Raw genomic sequence first — 17,493 nt, 5'->3', positions numbered from 1 at the left:
ACTCGAGGTTGTAATTGCTGCTTAAGGTGCTTCAAGAAAGTACTGAGTAAAGGGTCTGAATACTTGTAAATGAGTTAATTCAGATTTTAATTTTCAATACATTTGCAGAATTGTTAATCTGTTTTTGCTTTGTCATTATGGTGTATTGTGTGTAGATTGATAAGGGAAAGATGCACTTTCTCTTCATCTAAAGCAATTAGGTCCCACATCCAGGAGGACCATCCCATCCACCATCTCTCTCCCTAGAGATACTATCTATCATACATTCAGCAGGGTTGGTTTACCTGCGGACAGACTGAGGAGACTCTCTTCATTGCGCCCAGGCTAAATGCCCTTGTAGAAAGTGTCTGCGTGAGCGCATGTCTGTCACTTTGCATCTATGTAGGCTCAAGGCAGACTGAGACAGACCATACAGTAAATAAAGGCTGTGAATGAAGAGGAGGGGGAAGTCTGTTGGTAAGTGCAGCTGTTTGTTGTTAGAAGTCTGTAGAAAGCTGAGAGGTTGTGTCCCAAATGGCACCTTATTCCCTATACAGTACCCATTTTCTTTTTTTTATAAACCAGACCTCATTGGGCTCTGGTCAAAGGTAGTGCACTATATAAGGAATATGGTGCCATTTGGGACTTAGTCGGAGTTTCTGCATGGCAGCCACAGTCACTAGTCATACAGGCTGGGTCTTGATGTCATTGGCACTAACTCTGCACACAGCCCCACAGATATACTTCGAAAGAGTTATGGGGCTCCAACCATACTGGGTGCAGGGTTGCACACACGGACACACTGAACACGCATGCGCGCACACACACACTAACCCTCTCTTCCTTTCTCTCCCTCCTTCATTCTTTCTTCCTACCCTCCTTACCTCCATCTCTCCAGAGCACTTTATGAGCGGACAGTGGAGGCAGAGCTGGACCTTAGTTTTAAGAAGGATGACATCCTGTATGTGGATGATACTCTACCAAAGGGCAGCTTTGGCACCTGGATGGCCTGGCAGCTGGATGAGAATGCACAGCAGATCCAGAGAGGACAGATACCCAGCAAATACATGTGAGACACACTCAGACATGCAGACGCATACACACACACGCGTCATGGCTCTTGTGTAATTATATTGTGTGTCTGTGTAGGATGGACCAGGAGTTGTACCGTAGACACAGTATGACAGAGCTGAAAGACGACAAGGACAGTAAGAGCCTCTCTGCCGCCGCCAGGCGATCCTTCTTCAGGAGGAAGCACAAACACAAACGCAGTGGCTCCAAAGATGGCAAGGAACTGGTGGCTCTGGACGCCATTAGCACAGACTCTATACCATTCCTAGAGGGTGAGGGGACACACACCTTTACATGGATAGAGAATTGGGCTGGAGTGTAACTACCTACAGGCTAGGTGCAACTTATTTGATTTTGCTATTGGGCATTTGTGTGTGTTTGACCATGTATATGGGCGTCTCACTCCCTCTCAGACTGTGTGAGCATGGCGTACCAGCGGGTCCAGAAGGTAGAGTGTGTGTCTCCCAGGCCGGTTCTGATCCTCGGTCCTCTCTCAGACCCCGTCAAGGACATGCTGGTCAAAGAGTCCCCCGGGAAGTTTTGCAGATGTGTCCTGGGTGAGTAAAGTACAACAGTTCTAATAATACATTACAACAGCGTACACAAGTATCTACAAAATAGGCCTACCCCAACTTGCTGACTGAGCTCAAGTCCTAGAGATTATGTTCCAAATGGCACCCTATTCCCTATATAGTGCACTACTTTTGACCGGGCCCTGGGGATAGGCTGCCATTTCTGACAGACATTGTCTTGCTTGGACTCCAAAAGCCACCTTTTGTCTTAAAATAATTAGAAAATAAGAAAATTTAATCATTTAGCAGATGCTCTTATCCAGAGGAACTTAGTTAGTGTATTCATCATAAGATAGCTGGGTGGGAAAACCATATTTCTTAGTCATAGTAAGTACATTTTTCCTCAAAGTAGCTATCAGCAAAGTCAATTCAAGTGCAAGTGTTTAGTTTACGAAAATCTTTTTTGTACCATGGTCTTGTAGTGGATGGGCGCTTCGACTGGGCCAATTGTGCGCCGCCCTATGATACTCCCGGTCACGGCCGGTTGTGACAGCCTGGGATCTAACCCGGGTTTATAGTGACACCTCAAGCTTTGCGCTGCAGTGCCTGAGACCACTACACCGTTAGGGAGGCTCTCTGTATTCCATTTTCAATAAATGTGCAAACATTTCTATAAATATGTTTTCACTTTGTCATTATGGAGTTGTGTGTGTGTGTGTGTGTGTGTGTGTGTGTGTATAGACATTTTTGCAATGGAAATTAGAATTTCTTATTGGAGAAGTTGAGGTAGTCCCTCCCTGTTTCAGTCTGTTTTCTGCTGTTTGGTGCCTAATGAATATGACCCTGGTGTTCTGTGGTTCTGACGTGTGTGTGTGTGTGGTTTCCTCAGAGGTGATGAAGGCGTCCCAGCAGGCTATAGAGCGCGGCGTCAAAGACTGCCTCTTCATCGACTACAAACGCAGGAGCGGCCATTTTGACGTGACCACCGTGGCCTCCATCAAGGAGATAACAGAGAAGGTACAGCGTCAGGGCTGGTCTAGGATAAGTTTGACCTTTTTTAAGATAATAGTGAATAAGATTATATGAACTGGGGGACCTGATCCTAGATAAACATTCCTTCTTCGTTACATCCTCTTCTCTTTTGTCAGATACAAGTGTTCCCCTTTGATATTTCAGAATTTGTGAAAGGTGGGTCAATTTATAAATGTAGCATTTTAAAGATGTGGTCAATTAATAGCAGATTTTATGCCACCTCAAAAGAATTCCTTGGGTTTTTGGATTATCACAATTAACGTTCTGTGGTACCGGAAGTGAAGTCTCTTTCGTGTGATCCATTCTGAATGTAGTATGATCATGTTGCTTGTTGTACCTTAAACAGAACTGATCTAAGATGTCCTCCTCTCCCAGGACTGTCACTGTCTGCTAGACATCGCACCCCATGCCATTGAGAGGCTGCACAGCGTCCACATTTACCCAATCGTCATCTTCATCCGCTACAAAAACTCCAAGCAGATAAAGTAAGAAGCCAGCCAAACCCATCATCTTCAAAGACCTTTAGTGTTAAAACATTCTAGATCTTTTAAATGTGATCTTTAGTGCGTTTTCTCCATTTCTACTTGGTGGTTGAGTTCACAGAAATCTTTTGTGTGTGGGATGTTCCCATGGGTCAGTAACTCATTGGAGAAATGAATGGGATGTAAGGGTGTTTAGTTTTAAATAGTGCTACAGTATAATAGCGTTATAATCCCCAGGCTCCTTTTCTTCTCGACTTAAAATGTTTAACTTGGGTCAAATGTTACAGGTAGCCTTCCAAAAGCTTCCCACAATAAGTTGGGTGAATTTTGGCCCATTCCTCCTGACAGAGCTGGTGTAAATGAGTCAGGTTTGTAGGCCTCCTTGCTCACACATGCTTTTTCCGTTCTGCCCACAACTTTTCTATAGGATGAGGTCAGGGCTTTGTGATGGCCGCCCCAATATCTTGACTTTGTTGTCCTTAAGCCATTTTGCCACAACTTTGGAAGTATGCTTGGGGTCATTGTCCATTTGGAAGACCCATTTGCGACCAAGCTTTAGCTTCCTGACTGATGTCTTGAGATGTTGCTTCAATACATCCACATACTTTTCCTCCTCATGATGCCATCTATTTTGTCAAGTGCACCAGTCCCTCCTGCAGCAAAGCACCCCTACAACATGATGCAGCCAACCCCGTGCTTCACGGTTGGGATGGTGTTCTTCGGCTTGCAAGTTTTTCCTCCAAACATAACCATGGTCATTATGGCCAAACAGTTCTATTTTTGTTTCATCAGACCTGAGGACATTTCTCCAAAAAGTACGAGCTTTGTCCCCATGTGCAGTTGCAAACCGTAGTCTTGCTTTTTTGTGGAGGTTTTGGAGCAGTGGCTTCTTCCTTGCTGAGTGGCCTTTCAGGTTATGTCGATATAGGACTCGTTTTACTGTGGATGTAGATACTTTTGTACCTGTTTTCTCCAGCATCTTCACAAGGTCCTTTGCTATTGTTCTGGGATTGACTTGCACATTTCGCACCAAAGTACGTTCATTTCTAGGAGACAGAACGCGTCTCCTTCCTGAGCGGTATGACGGCTGTGTGGTTCCATGGTGTTTATACTTGCGTACTATTGTTTGTACAGATGAACGTGGTACCTTCAGGCATTTGGAAATTGCTCCCAAGGATGAACCAGACTTGTGGAGGTCTAAAAAAAATGTTTCTGAGGTCTTGGCTGATTTATTTTTATTTCCCCATGATGTCAAGCAAAGAAGCACTGAGTTTGAAGGTAGGCCTTGAAATACATCCACAGGTACACCTCCAATTGACTAAAAGGATGTCAATTAGCCTATAAAAACTTCTAAATCCATGAAATCATTTTCTGGAATTTTCCCAAGCTGCTTAAAGGCACAGTCAACTTAGTGTATGTAGACTTCTGACCCATTGGAATTGTGATACAATGAATTATAAGTGAAATAATCTGTCTGTAAACAATTGTTGGAAAAATGACTTGTCATGCACAAAGTAGATGTCCTAACTGACTTGCTAAAACTATAGTTTAACAAGAAATTTGTGCAGTGTTTGAAAATCGAGTTTTAAAGACTTACGACTTCAACTGTATATAAGGACCTTGAGCATTCTCCAGTGGCAAACTATTATCAGGGGAAGGGTCTATATTAAAGAACATTATAAGCTAATCACACCCTATTAGTATGTCAAACATTTGAAGATTCCATTGATCATTTATCTGAATAAAAAAGTGGCATTGGTCTTACTTAAATGATTGGAAATGATACTGTGAGCTAAATTAATCATCGTAACACTTTAGTAAATAATTTAAAGGGCTAATTACCACAAATGTCATGCCCAGAGGTTGTGTTTTAATACTCTAAACAGGCTTCCTTTCCTCTTGTACTCTGCCAACTTTTGAGAGAAGAGTTTTGTCTGTGTGTTAGTAGCGAGCCTGTGTCCTAATACTTTGTGCTGGTTTCCTCTCCTCAGGGAACAGAAGGATCCAGTGTATCTGCGGGACAAGGTCTCTCAAAAACATTCCAAGGAGCAGTTTGAGGTCGCACAGAAGATTGAGCAGGAGTATAGCAAATTCTTTACAGGTTGGCATATTGCACTGTACTGTGTTGTCTGTCTGTGTGTTTGCCTTTGGTTATGCCCGTGTGTGTATGTGGGTAGATGAGTGTCTGCATGTGTGGCTGTGTGGCGTCTTCCCTGATGAAGACAGCTTAAGTGTGCAGCTTTTCTTTTTATGTGTGGCATCTTCCTACCTTATTAACCGTTTGTCTGCTGTATCTTTACAGGTATTGTCCAGGGCGGCACTCTTCCCTACATTTGCACTCAGATCATGACAATAGTTGATCAGGAACAGAGTAAGGTCCTGTGGACTCCCCTTGGCTGCTCCTAGGGGGTGGAGGCCACCACTGCACGCTGCGTCACTGCGCCTCATCTCCACTCACAACAAACACTAAAAAACCTTCCACACTATACCAATAGGTACACTACAGTGAGCTATTACACATGTAAACTAGTGATATTTTTGTTATATAGTTTTATTATGATGTTGATTCGTACCTTAACCGGAGCCTCTTATTTTTCTGTGTATTCTGGAGCAGGTTGGTAGCACTGACAGTTGATGTTAAAGTTAATTCGGTCTTCCTTAAGGGTTTTATGGTTGTGTTTTTGTAATGTTGCGTTGTATGCATCTGTTTACAGTTTTTTTTAAAAACGAGTCTTGAGTATTGGTGTTCAATGTTCTGCTTGAATGTGCATTACAACCCCCCCCCCCCCAGATGAAGTAAAGAACCCTGACCCAGAATCGGCCCCAAACAAACCTGTGTACCAAATGACATCAACCTGTTTTACACACCCCGTTCAATGACTGACAACTAATAATGTGGAAGAATAATGTCTGCGTGTGTGTATGAGAGTTTGTGTGTACGAGTGATAGTTATGTTATTGATAAACTAATGACTTTGTTGGTTGGATTGAAACATGGATTTTGATGTTTTGAAGTTGACGCCATAGAAACTAAACCTGCAGAACAGATATAAAGCTCTCCAAGCGACATTTCTTATCTGTAAAAAAAGAAAATGTAATCCGAAAGTCGATTTTTGGATCGGTCAATCAATTCTGGCTTCAGACCAAACTTTTATGTGCACCATGTGTGCAACAGTGTATCAATCAATTCAATTATGTTTCTGTAAGAAAGAAAAAGCCATGAAAATCAGACATGGCAGTAGCGAATGGTGTCTGTTCTACTCGTTATGTTTCTATGGTCACTGTATGTGAGTGGACAGTTTACAGGCCTATCAGAAGTGCCTTCTGTCGTAGACTTGGTCCAAAAACAGACCCCCAGCCCTTACCCATTCAGATCTAATGGAACAGGATAAGTAGAAGCAATATGGAGGTAGAACCTCCCCACTGCCCATTGGAAGGCTAGGTGGAGCCATCACCATGTTGTTTACACCTATCTGGTACTTTCAGATCTGTAAACACCATAGTGTTAACACTAAATCTGCAAACACCATAGTGTTATCACTATAGATCCACTTACAATGTTAAGTGTTAACACTAAAGATCTACAAATAAACACTATAGAGCGTAAACGCTATAGATCTGCAATGCTCGGGCTTGTTTTGGGGCGGGGCAGTACAGAGCATATGACAATGGTAAGGTTGTGAGGGCGACCACCTCAGAATGCACTCCAGGGCTAGACAGACCACTGTGTCTCTATCACATGCTATCTCTTGGTCACATATTTAAAGACGCTATAGAATATAACAAATATATGTGTGTAGGAGTATACATACAAACTCACAGGCACTTGAGTACCTGTATGTACAGTATGCAGATGCATCTGAGATCTTATATTAGATGTATTTTGACTAGGTCTCAGGCCTAGGGAAGTTCAAACAGTTAAGTCATGTCTTAGCAGGTATTAGCATGTTTTTTTAACGGTTTTATTTTCGTCTTGTTTTGTGGTTTGTTGTCAGTCAGTTTTTAAATGTACTCACAAACCAGAAAGACACCATGGAGCAAATGTGCAGGGGAAAATCTTTCTTAAAGAAAATACTTTGTTTCTCTTCCTTAAATCCGTTGAAATGTTAGGTTTTTTCATTATTTAATTTCTTTATTTTTTTTATCCAAGAGGCACAAAAATATTGCTATTGTCCCTCATTCTTCTGTCATCCTTGAACCCCATTCTCCTGTATCCTAATGTTGTGCCAAAATCCAGTACGTCAGTTTTATCTTTTTACTTCTGTTTTGCACTTGTTATTCTGTGGACCTTAAAACAAATAGCTGTTTCCCAGTAGACTTTATAAATAGGTACTATATTATCATTTTTACTGTAACTAATTCACATTTTAAATGTATCACGTCAGTTCCTTACATTTCATTGATGGCCTTTTTATTCTTTAACCTTGATTAGAAAACTGACAGATTGCTCCTCAGTTGCATTCTCGATGAAAAAGGGATTTCTTGCACAGTTTATCAAATGAAAATCGGACATGAAGTTTGACTATTGGGCTATATGATTAGGCATAGTAAGTAAAATTGTAATGTAACCCATTTTCTGAGTAGATTTTAGATGGTTTAAAATTAGAAGAGGGATGCCACGTAACATGGTTTTATTTTTAGGAGGAACGACTAGTTGCCAGGTACTATTCTGATTGCGGTTTTCTTTATTAAAAATAATGATTTGTATCAAATGTTGAGACATTAACATGAGAATAAAAGTCTTTTTCTTTATCACGACGACATGGCTTCTGTGTCAGACTCTTTAGTGGGGACTCACACTTGGCGACAATGGTGAGACTATCAGCAACCAGTCATTTTCAATAGAAGAAGACATGAGAGACAGCGACTTAACGTTTGGCAACTAGAGCTAGAAACCAATGTTCAACATTTCACAAATGTATAAAGATTTCAGCAATGTGACTGCACAACAGTCAATTAGGAGACCCCAGCTCTTGCAAGCAAGCTTTGATATTGGCTAACAACCAAACTGCCATCATGCATACTGTTTGAAGGATACACCCACCAGGGGAGATCTCCCTGACTTGATCGCTGATTATCTCGGCAAATCTGAGTCCCCAGTTATTCGTCTCTTTCACTCTCTCCCTGTCCTTGAGTGAGTTAGTTAGCAACCTTGTTTCATTCAGTGCTAGGAAAATTAGAATTTAGACCGTTTAAAGGTCCAATGCAGCTGTTTTTATCTCAATATAAAATATTTTCTGGGTAACAGTGAAGTACCATACTGTGATTGTTTTCAATTAAAAAATAAACCAAAATGGCTTCTTAGCTAAGAGCAATTGCTCAAGCTAGAATTTTTCAGGAGTTCAGAAAACTGAAAATTAGCTGTTTTGAAAGTCATTCTTATTGGTCTAATTTACTGCCTGATGATGTCACCATGCAGGCCAAAAGGTCTGATGAAACCAAGATTGAACTATTTGGCCTGAATGCCAAGTGTCACGTCTGGAGGAAACCTGGCACCATCCCTACGGTGAAGCATGATGGTGGTAGCATCATGCTGTGGGGATGTTTTTCAGGTACTGGGAGACTTTTTTCACAAAAGGGATTTATTACAGACTGACTTAATCAGCTTCTTGATATACCACACTTGTCAGGTGGATGGATTATCTTCAAGGAGAAATGCTCACTGACAAGGATGTAACATATCATAAAAATGTATGGGTGAGGTAAAGGCGGTAGGGCAACGTTTTACAACTACAGGGTTGAGACATGACTTTAAGGAGGAAGAATGACAAAGTTCCTGATGTGTATTCTGTACCACCTTGTCCTCCAAGTCTCCTCCTGTCTTGCCTGTTTTAGAAAAGGTTAGGCTGCTTATGCCTGCCTTCTGTGGTGTCTGTTTCAAGACAGCTGCTGACAGCTCATCTTAACTTGAGAAAACTCACGTCTTACGGCCAGTGATCTTTGTTGTCAGCCCTGGCCCAAGCCGCAACCTTTCTCAGCTTAACATTCCCTCCAACCACGTTGCCATGGTGAGAGGTAATGTATATTTGTATTTTCATCTTTCTATCCGGTTAAGTTTTCAGCACCCCATGATTGAGGTCTTCCATCATGATGGTTGCATCCAAAATGGCACCCGATTCCCTTTATAGTGCACTACTTTTGACCAGGGCCCATAAGGCTCTCTCCAAAAGTAGTGCACTTTATAGGAAATAGCATGCCATTTAGGGACGTAACTGATGACTTCCAGTCCCACCCTTTCGAAATGGCCTGTAGGATTATCACCTGGCTGATGGTGAACCCTTCATCTCTTCACTGGTCCACACTGGGTCATATTCATTAGGCACTAAACGGAAGATGACACACAGACAGGGAAGGACCAGCTGAACTTGTCCAATAACAAAAGATTGTTATTGTTTTCTGTTGCAAAATGTGCAAAATGCCCAAAATATGTCCCAGGGCTAAGCTGGGTGGCTTTACCCTTCCTCATCTCTCTGGGCCCTACAGGAACTGACTCCTCAGCTGGCACCTTGCCACGACAGCTGGCCAGCCGTGACACACACATGCTTTCCTGGTACATGATCAGTCCAGGATCCTATGGCCTGTCCACTAATAAACACACTGAACACTACGGACAATTTACTATTTAGGGACAGGAGTTTTCCCTAAACAAGTGACTGGGCTATGAAAAACTCTGGGCCCTCTAGTCATACAGCGCCTTTAGTCTGATAATTAGTATACCATTTATCATATGTTATGGACACTGCATTGGATCCTGTTAAATATTATTGCCTACAGATTTGTATGTATTTGTATATGATATTACCCACTAGCTACATTAGATCTCAATAAAAATGGTTTAAAGAATGACACTGGAATCCATTATATGTGGATGGTTCCATATTATCTAGTAGATTACCCATGAATGGCTTACATGGGCCTTTGGCTACTTGGAACCTTTTTTTGACACCACACTCCAAAAAGCAAGTTATATAGGCTCTAGTTTGGTTTAATCTTGATTATTGTCCAGTCGTGTGGTTCAGTGCTGCAAGGAAAGACCTAGTTAAGCTGAGGCTGGTCCAGAACAGAGCGGCACATTTAGCTCTTAATTGTAATCAGAGGGTTGATATAAAACTATACATTCCAGTCTCTCTTGGCTAAGAGTTGAGGAGAGACTGACTGCACACTTCTTCTTTTTATAAAAAACAATGTGTTGAAAATCCCAAACTGTTTGCATAGTCAACTTACACACAGCTCTGACACACACACTTATCCCACCAGACATGCCACCAGGGATCTTTTCACAGTCCCCGAATCCAGAACAAATTCAAGAAAACGTACAGTATTATATAGACCCTTATTGCATGGAACTTCCTTCCATCTCATATTGCTCAAATAAACAGCAAACCTGGTTTCAAAAAACGGATAAAGCAACACCTCGCGGCACAACGCCTCTCCCTTACTTGACCTAGATAGTTTGTGTGTATAGATTGATATGTAGGCTACATGTGCCTTTCTTTTAAAATGCATGTAGTTCTGACCTTGAGCTGTTCTTGTCTATTGATGTTCTGTATTATGTTTTGTGTGGACCCCAGGAAGAGTAGCTTCTGCAACAGCTAATGGGGATCCTAATAAAATACCAAACTGACCAAAGCTTGGTTGATTTGCATACAACTGGTTGCTTCCTCTCCTGTTGGGCCAAACTAGGTCTCTGATGGGGACTATACACAAACAAAGTCCTCACACACTCCTCAGCCCACCAGAGGCCCTTCAGAGTGCCGCTTGGAGCGTTGTATTTCTTTGATCTACATTTATTTCAAAATCTGTTATTTATAGATGTATGAAACCTGCCTTAGCGTGTAAGGAGGACACCTACTGCAGCACTGTTCCGATAAGGCGAATTTCATCAACATTTGTAATATTTATTTTTTTCCAAAATAAGAGAATGTGAAATAAATGCAGACCAGACCATCATAAAATCCAGGTGCAGTAAAAAAGTCAACATATACCAGCAAATCAACAATGCTTTGATCAGAGTGGGATTCCCTTGCCTTATTGGAATAGTGATTTATGATGTGTTGACGCTATTTTGACTTAATCTTGCAGTTCCTTAAATGTCCAGCAGGAGGACAACTAGCATGTCTTCAAGCAGTACTATACTGAGAGAGAACAGCAGAGGTTGCATTCATAACCTCTCATAGGTTACTATCGAGTGTAACATCAGTATATCATTTAAAGCACTAAATAAACCCATGTATACATCTGTAACATCAATACTGATTAGTATAGTTCGGCAAGACAGATTTGGTTATGACAGCTATTTCGGTTGAGGGAATAATCTTCCTAACACTATAAATCAGCAGCATATAGCTCCCACTGACTCCACAGTATATCTTCTTTACACCTCAGTTAAACTGGATGTATGTTTACATTCTAAATATAAATGGTCTGACCAGGAGATCCTGTGTCCTAGTAACGACCACCCAAACTAAGACCAACATACTCTCAGACGCCAAGAAAAACATGGAGTGTATGAATGAATGAATTAACAAATGAATGAAAGAAGGAATGAATGAGAGGAGGGATTAATAAATTATGGAATGGTGGGATGGGTGAACGAGTGGATTCATTAATTACGTAATTAACCAGTAATATAACAATATCATTTTGTTGGCTTAGCTATCACCTTAACAAGTAGGCTACACATCTCCCTGTTGATTTAGTGAGATATATTTGATATGCGTATCCTTGGTTTCATCAACACTGATCTGAGACCAGTTTAACAGTGTAGTTAGTGAATAACCTGGTGAAAACTCATCAAAGGACAGAGATAATAAGGGAGATGTTAAAACAGTGTAGCACACTATGACCTCTGACAAGACAAGAGGTCTGGACCTTTATGACACATGGTAGGCCTAGTGCACTTGCCCTGGAATGTTGACATGTCTGGTTCCAGTCCCAGCTGTGGATTCCCATGCCCTCTGTGACATCCTGTCCTGGGACACAGCCATGTCCTTCCATAGGCTATTGATGCACCGGGTTCCTGTCTTATCCTGCGTCTAATTGTCTTCAGAATCTAAAGACTAATTGACTGGGGGCAGAATAAGGTCTTTGGCAATGGAAACACCTGTTGTTGGTGAATGATTGAAGGAGCCTTCTTCAAATGCAGATGAAAATAAGCCAATGTCATTTACAGATCGCAGAGAATAAGAGAACATCTTCATCATAGTGTCAGTGGCTGTGTGGCAAGGGAATTCCTATCGGATTCAGTTCTGAGAATAAAAATGGGGACAACTGCTGTGTTCCAGGCGCTCGATGGAATCATCTGTGGCCAAGCTAATAATGGTCTTAAAATGGAAGCCTTGGCATTTCACGCCGAAGCTGCTGTTGCATCACAGTAGGAGAGTTATAGTGGGCTGCTGCTCAAATGAACAGAGGCAGAGCGCAGCACGACAGTCACATATGCAGCTCAGAGACATGCGTCATTTTAAACACAACTACATTACACGGAAAGAACGCAATGTAGGCTGTTGCCTAAGTACTGACTGAGACAAGGGGCTGCTTGGCACTTCGTATAAATATCCGCGCTCAGCCGTATTACTGCGCTCTTTATGCCCATCTTTATTATTAGAGCAACGCCCCGCCCCTCCTACCTGTTCATCTCTCTACCGTTCTCTGGAGCGAGCGGATCTGACAGGCGCAATCAGCCTGAGCGGGAGCCGAGGAACAGTGGCGGAAGACTACATTTACCCGAGAGTTTATCATTGTTTGCTGAATTTAGTGGAAACACCGTTAGATTATGTATTTTGTGTTTTCGCATCGTGGCTACCGTTTGGGGACTTGAAATATATTCAGCCATTCGAAAACCATATAGGCTATCGATTAAATTGACGTTTAGAAAAGTGAAATCGATTGTCCGCGGTTAATCGACGGAATCACTGGACGGAAGACGGCTTGAGAGACCGGACAGAAGGTGGTTGAAGAAAACAGCCTTGGTTTAATGTCGCTGCGCCTATCATAATCTGAAACATTGGCAGCCTCGATGCCTGCTAGATGAGACCATCTTTGCCATGGCATTTGTCCTGAAAGACTTGGAAAACCCCTACAAATGAAAAACGCTCAACGCTTACTGCGGATTTAAATGCTTCTCGCGAATGGACACCGACCCGCTATTTCGCTCCAGTTTGTGCGTGCGGCGTTTTCCACTGTAGCGGAAATCTGAACTAGATTGCAATAAACAGTTAAGTGCGGGTGACAATAATATAGAACGCGAAGGGGGGTATTTTTGTTTCAAGCAATATGGCTGGTGAGTGGGGCTGGGGACGCTGGCACAGGCTCTCCAAGGCTCCTAGATGCTAGCTGAGCCGGATGCCACCGTTCTCCATGGAAGCGGCAACTCTATGATGAGTAGAAATATCTATCATAATAAAAATCAGGACTCCTCGATCTCTATATCCAAGATGGACGTGATTATCCCCTTCTCGCCAGACGTGCCCTGCGACAATAATGGCCAACGCATGTGGTGGGCATTCCTCGCCTCCTCTATGGTGACGTTTTTCGGGGGTCTCTTCATCATTCTCCTTTGGAGGACCCTTAAATACCTGTGGACCGTGTGCTGCCACTGCAACACCAAAAAGAAGGTAGGCTAATGACAAACACATAAACCGTTGGTTGTTGATGTGACGCTCATAACATAAACGTTATCTCGTGCGTAATTCAACCTTTATGGGGACATATTGCGCCACTGTCTTTCTTTACACATTTATACTGTATACCCTATGACCGACCCGACGTTGTCATCCATTGTTTATACGAGTTTACCAGCCTGGGCCGGGGCGGTTGATTTACCATGGCATATTGACTTGAGTCCAGTTCGTGTTGTGTTGCATTGGCCTTCACTGTGAAAGTGACTCACCATTACTTACACAGTACGAGGAGCTGCCCCATAGCTAGAACAACTGTCACCCACCTGCAACAACAGGCCAGTCTATGTGGTAAGGGAGTACACAGAATATAGGCTACCAACTTCTCTATTGTATCTTCATCTATGGTTATGTTCCAGACCCGTGGTCTACCCGTTATTACATGTTTTTTTTCTTCAGTAGAATCAATGCTTTGTATATATCAGTATTTCAGTAGAATCAATGCTTTGTATATATCAGTATTTCAGTAGAATTAATGCTTTGTATATATCAGTATTTCAGTAGAATCAATGCTTTGTATATATCAGTATTTCAGTAAAATCAATGCTTGGTACATGTCCGTTTTTCGGTAGTATCAATACTTGGTATATTTCAGAAATTCAGTAGAATCTGTGCTTGGTATATTTCAGTATTCCAAAAAACTGAAATAACAATCCAAAGTAGATATATTAGAGTGAGAATCTAGAATATAAATAACTGGTGTGTGTATAGACAGTATATACTTTTGAAAATAGTATGTACAGCAGTAGGTATATTAGGATGAGCTATGTCCAGAATACAGTATATGCATACACATTGTGTAAACAACAGTATATAAACAGAATAGGAAGTGACTAGCATTCAATAACTGTGTATATTATATATATGGGGCATTAGTCTCAAGGTGCAGGGATGAGTATTGGGCAGGTAGCTGGCTAGTGATGTGCTGTTCAACAGTCTGATGGCCAAGTGATAGAAGCTGCTTCACAGTCTCCTGGTCCCGGCTCTGATGCACTTGTACCGTCTCTACTAGATGGTAGCAGAGTGAACAGAGTGTGGCTCGGGTGGCTGAGGTCCTTTTAATGAGATTCTTGGCCTTCCTTTGACACCGAGTGCTGTAAATGGAGGGCAGCGTGCCCCCGGTGACGCATTGGGCTGACTGCACCACCCTCTGGAGAACCTTGCGGTTGAGAGTGGTGCAGTTGCCGTACCATGCGGTGATGTAGCCCAACATAATGCTCTCAATAGTGCATCTGTAGAAGTTTGTGAGGGTCTTAGAGGCCATGCCAAATTTCTTCAGCCGCCTGTGGTTTGAGGTGCTGTTGCACTTTCTTCACCCCGATGTCTGTGTGGTGGGATCAATTCAGGTCCTCATTGATGTGCACACCAAGGAACTTGAATCTTTTGACTCTCTCCACTGTTGCCCCATGGATGAGGGGTTCCTCCCTCTTCTTTTTCCTGTAGTGTACGATCAGCTCCTTTTTTTGTTTTGTTTTTTGACGTTGAGAGGTTATTTTCCTGTCACCACTCCAGCAGCGCTAACGTTGTCCCTGTAGGTTGTCTCGTTGTTGTTGGTAATCAGACCTACCACTGTCGTGACGTCAGCAAACTTGATGATTGTGCTGGAGTCGTGCGTAGCCACAGTCATGGGTGAACAGGGGGCTGAGCACACACCCCTGTGGGGGCCCCGGTGTTGAGGATCAACGTGGTGGAGGTGTTGTTGCCTACCCTCACCACCTGGGGTCGGCCAGTCAGGAAGTCTTGGACCCAGTTGCCGAGGGAGGAGTTCTTATTTCAGGGTAATCAATGCTTGGTATATTTCAATATTCTTTGTCTGTGAAATGCCTGGTTGTGTTGCTTGAGTAATGTAACCTGAATGGTTGATCTAGAAATAGACTGTATGGATGTCCCTGCTGTGCTGACTGACTAGTTGGTTTGTCCCAGTGCTACAGTAGGCTAGGGGTGGCCCACATAAAACATGAATCATGTATGAATCACCTTTGGGTTAAAGCCTGCTTCAGTTTATGACTCACTGTGTTCTATAGGGCACAAGTGGTCATCTGGTTGGTTGAACCGGCTAGTTATAGAGAACTCAGAGGTGGGCACGTCGCAGATAAATTGCACACACAACATGCACATCACATCGTAACCATAACATACCCTGAAACTCAAAGAGCATTTCATAGTAATCGCTGTTGATGTTTTCTCCAGTCTTTGCACAGATGATGCCGTTGGTTAAATAAAGTCATTCTATTCAAAATGTCTAGTTTAGTTGGGTGAAATACACCAGGACAGAACCCCTACTGTCTAGCATTATGGTTCAATCTGACAAATCCTTGCTCCTATTTCTTTATTTTAATTATTATGATTTTTTGTATTTTTATTTATTTAACAAGGCATGCCAGTTAAGAACAAATTCTTATTTACGGTGACTGCCTCACTGGCCAAACCCGGGCGATGCTGGGCCAATTGTGCTGTGATATTGCCTGGAATTGAACCAGGGTGTCTGTAGTGATGCCTCAAGCACTGATATGCAGTGCCTTAGACTGCTGCGCCATCTCTGCTATGAGGAAATTGTTCTAAGAATCATGTGACACTTTGACCCAATCAGATGGACATGTGAGAATACATTAGTAGACAGACTGTGGCTGTGTAGTTATCCATCCATACTTACTATCAAGAGATGGACAGAGAAAATCAGAGAGAGACCTGAGAGCGTGACCTTGCTCACCCTTGATGCTGTTTGGGTCGCTTCCAGTTCAAATAGGGCTGAGTCATGTGCCTCTCTCTCTTTCTGCCTCTCTGCAAAGTCCTCCTGGCATAGTGCGAGCAACGGCCCGTTACTGCCCATCTATGTTGAGCATTGTATCGTGACAGCCAGGGGCATCAGAGGGAGGACGGCAGGGCAGGCAGAGGGCTCTCTTCCCATTCTCCCTCCATCCTACACCCTCCATCTTTCGTCCACCATCCCTCTATCCTCCCTCCACTGTGTCCTGTTTCTGGGTTATATAATAGTAGGGAAAGCAAAGAGCCAGATCACTCTTAGGTAGATCATGGCAGATTGCATTGCACCCCTAAAGCCGATTTGGGGGCGATGTGAAACTGGGCATTATGTTGATTGTTGTTGATGTGACAATGGCCCCTCTGGTTCTGAGTCATTTAAAGACTGAATCCAAATTTGAGAAACGCACGAATGAAACTACTTCACATTTAAATCGACCGTTGATCTCAATGGGAAATTTGTGCTAAGATTTGAGTTGCATGCGTTTGTCTGCTTATCAAATTAGGATGAGGCCAGGGAGATCTAAAGCGTTAACAGGATCTCCAAAGTTTCTTTCCTTCATTATGTCTTAATTATGAACACATCACCCAGGCCAGCGAGCCAACCAGGCAGCCCTGCTGAAACCTGGGGAGAGGTTCTAACACAACCAGGCCTGACCTGGGTCTCTGAATGGATCACCTGCCTTTCTCAGTATAATGTATACAGATATTCAGCAACTTTTAGGGGAATAGAATTTGACTAGAAAAATAATTAATGATTTTATTGTTAACCAATGGTCTGAGTTGGTGTGTTTATTGTAGTGAATTCGGGAGGAAGCCCTGACCGGGACTCGAACCTGAGTAAAAAAAATCCACATAAAAATCTGTCAGTTTAAGTTACAGATGTGTTTTTTGCACCACATCCACTGATGTCGCACTTCTGAGTCTGCAGTGAAAGGTGCCAGGGCTAGAGCGGCGATTGTCAGACCATGAGACATCC

General features: G+C 42.6%; 2 protein-coding genes across 43 annotated transcripts in view; both read left to right on the top strand.

Annotated features, from left to right (window-relative positions):
• The window catches only part of dlg5a (discs, large homolog 5a (Drosophila)), a 61,288-nt gene extending 53,452 nt beyond the window's left edge, over positions 1-7,836 (top strand). For 8 of the 11 annotated variants that reach the window (XM_036960304.1, XM_036960306.1, XM_021580818.2 and 5 more), the window contains 7 exons: positions 878-1,048; positions 1,129-1,322; positions 1,464-1,607; positions 2,452-2,579; positions 2,970-3,079; positions 5,068-5,177; positions 5,379-7,836. In XM_036960304.1, the coding sequence (XP_036816199.1) occupies positions 878-1,048; positions 1,129-1,322; positions 1,464-1,607; positions 2,452-2,579; positions 2,970-3,079; positions 5,068-5,177; positions 5,379-5,482 (961 nt within the window). In that variant the 3' untranslated portion in view covers positions 5,483-7,836. Of the gene's footprint in view, positions 1-877; positions 1,049-1,128; positions 1,323-1,463; positions 1,608-2,451; positions 2,580-2,710; positions 2,751-2,940; positions 3,080-5,067; positions 5,178-5,378 lie in introns of those variants that run through there. The other 3 variants (XR_005039172.1, XM_036960307.1, XM_021580821.2) reach the window with 3 other exon arrangements.
• Positions 7,837-12,667: 4,831 nt separating this feature from the next.
• The window catches only part of kcnma1a (potassium large conductance calcium-activated channel, subfamily M, alpha member 1a), a 292,474-nt gene continuing 287,648 nt past the window's right edge, over positions 12,668-17,493 (top strand). For 9 of the 32 annotated variants that reach the window (XM_036960295.1, XM_036960287.1, XM_036960282.1 and 6 more), the window contains exon 1: positions 12,671-13,691. In XM_036960295.1, coding sequence (XP_036816190.1) covers positions 13,404-13,691 — 288 coding nt within the window. In that variant the 5' untranslated portion in view covers positions 12,671-13,403. Of the gene's footprint in view, positions 13,692-17,493 lie in introns of all 32 variants that reach the window. The other 23 variants (XM_036960289.1, XM_036960297.1, XM_036960288.1 and 20 more) reach the window with 5 other exon arrangements.

Source organism: Oncorhynchus mykiss, chromosome 23, assembly GCF_013265735.2.
Source record: "Oncorhynchus mykiss isolate Arlee chromosome 23, USDA_OmykA_1.1, whole genome shotgun sequence".
In the NCBI taxonomy this organism is placed as follows: Eukaryota; Metazoa; Chordata; class Actinopteri; order Salmoniformes; family Salmonidae; genus Oncorhynchus; species Oncorhynchus mykiss.
The sequence above is the reverse complement of the archived record's forward strand: the minus strand, read 5'-3'. Positions and strand labels throughout refer to the sequence as shown.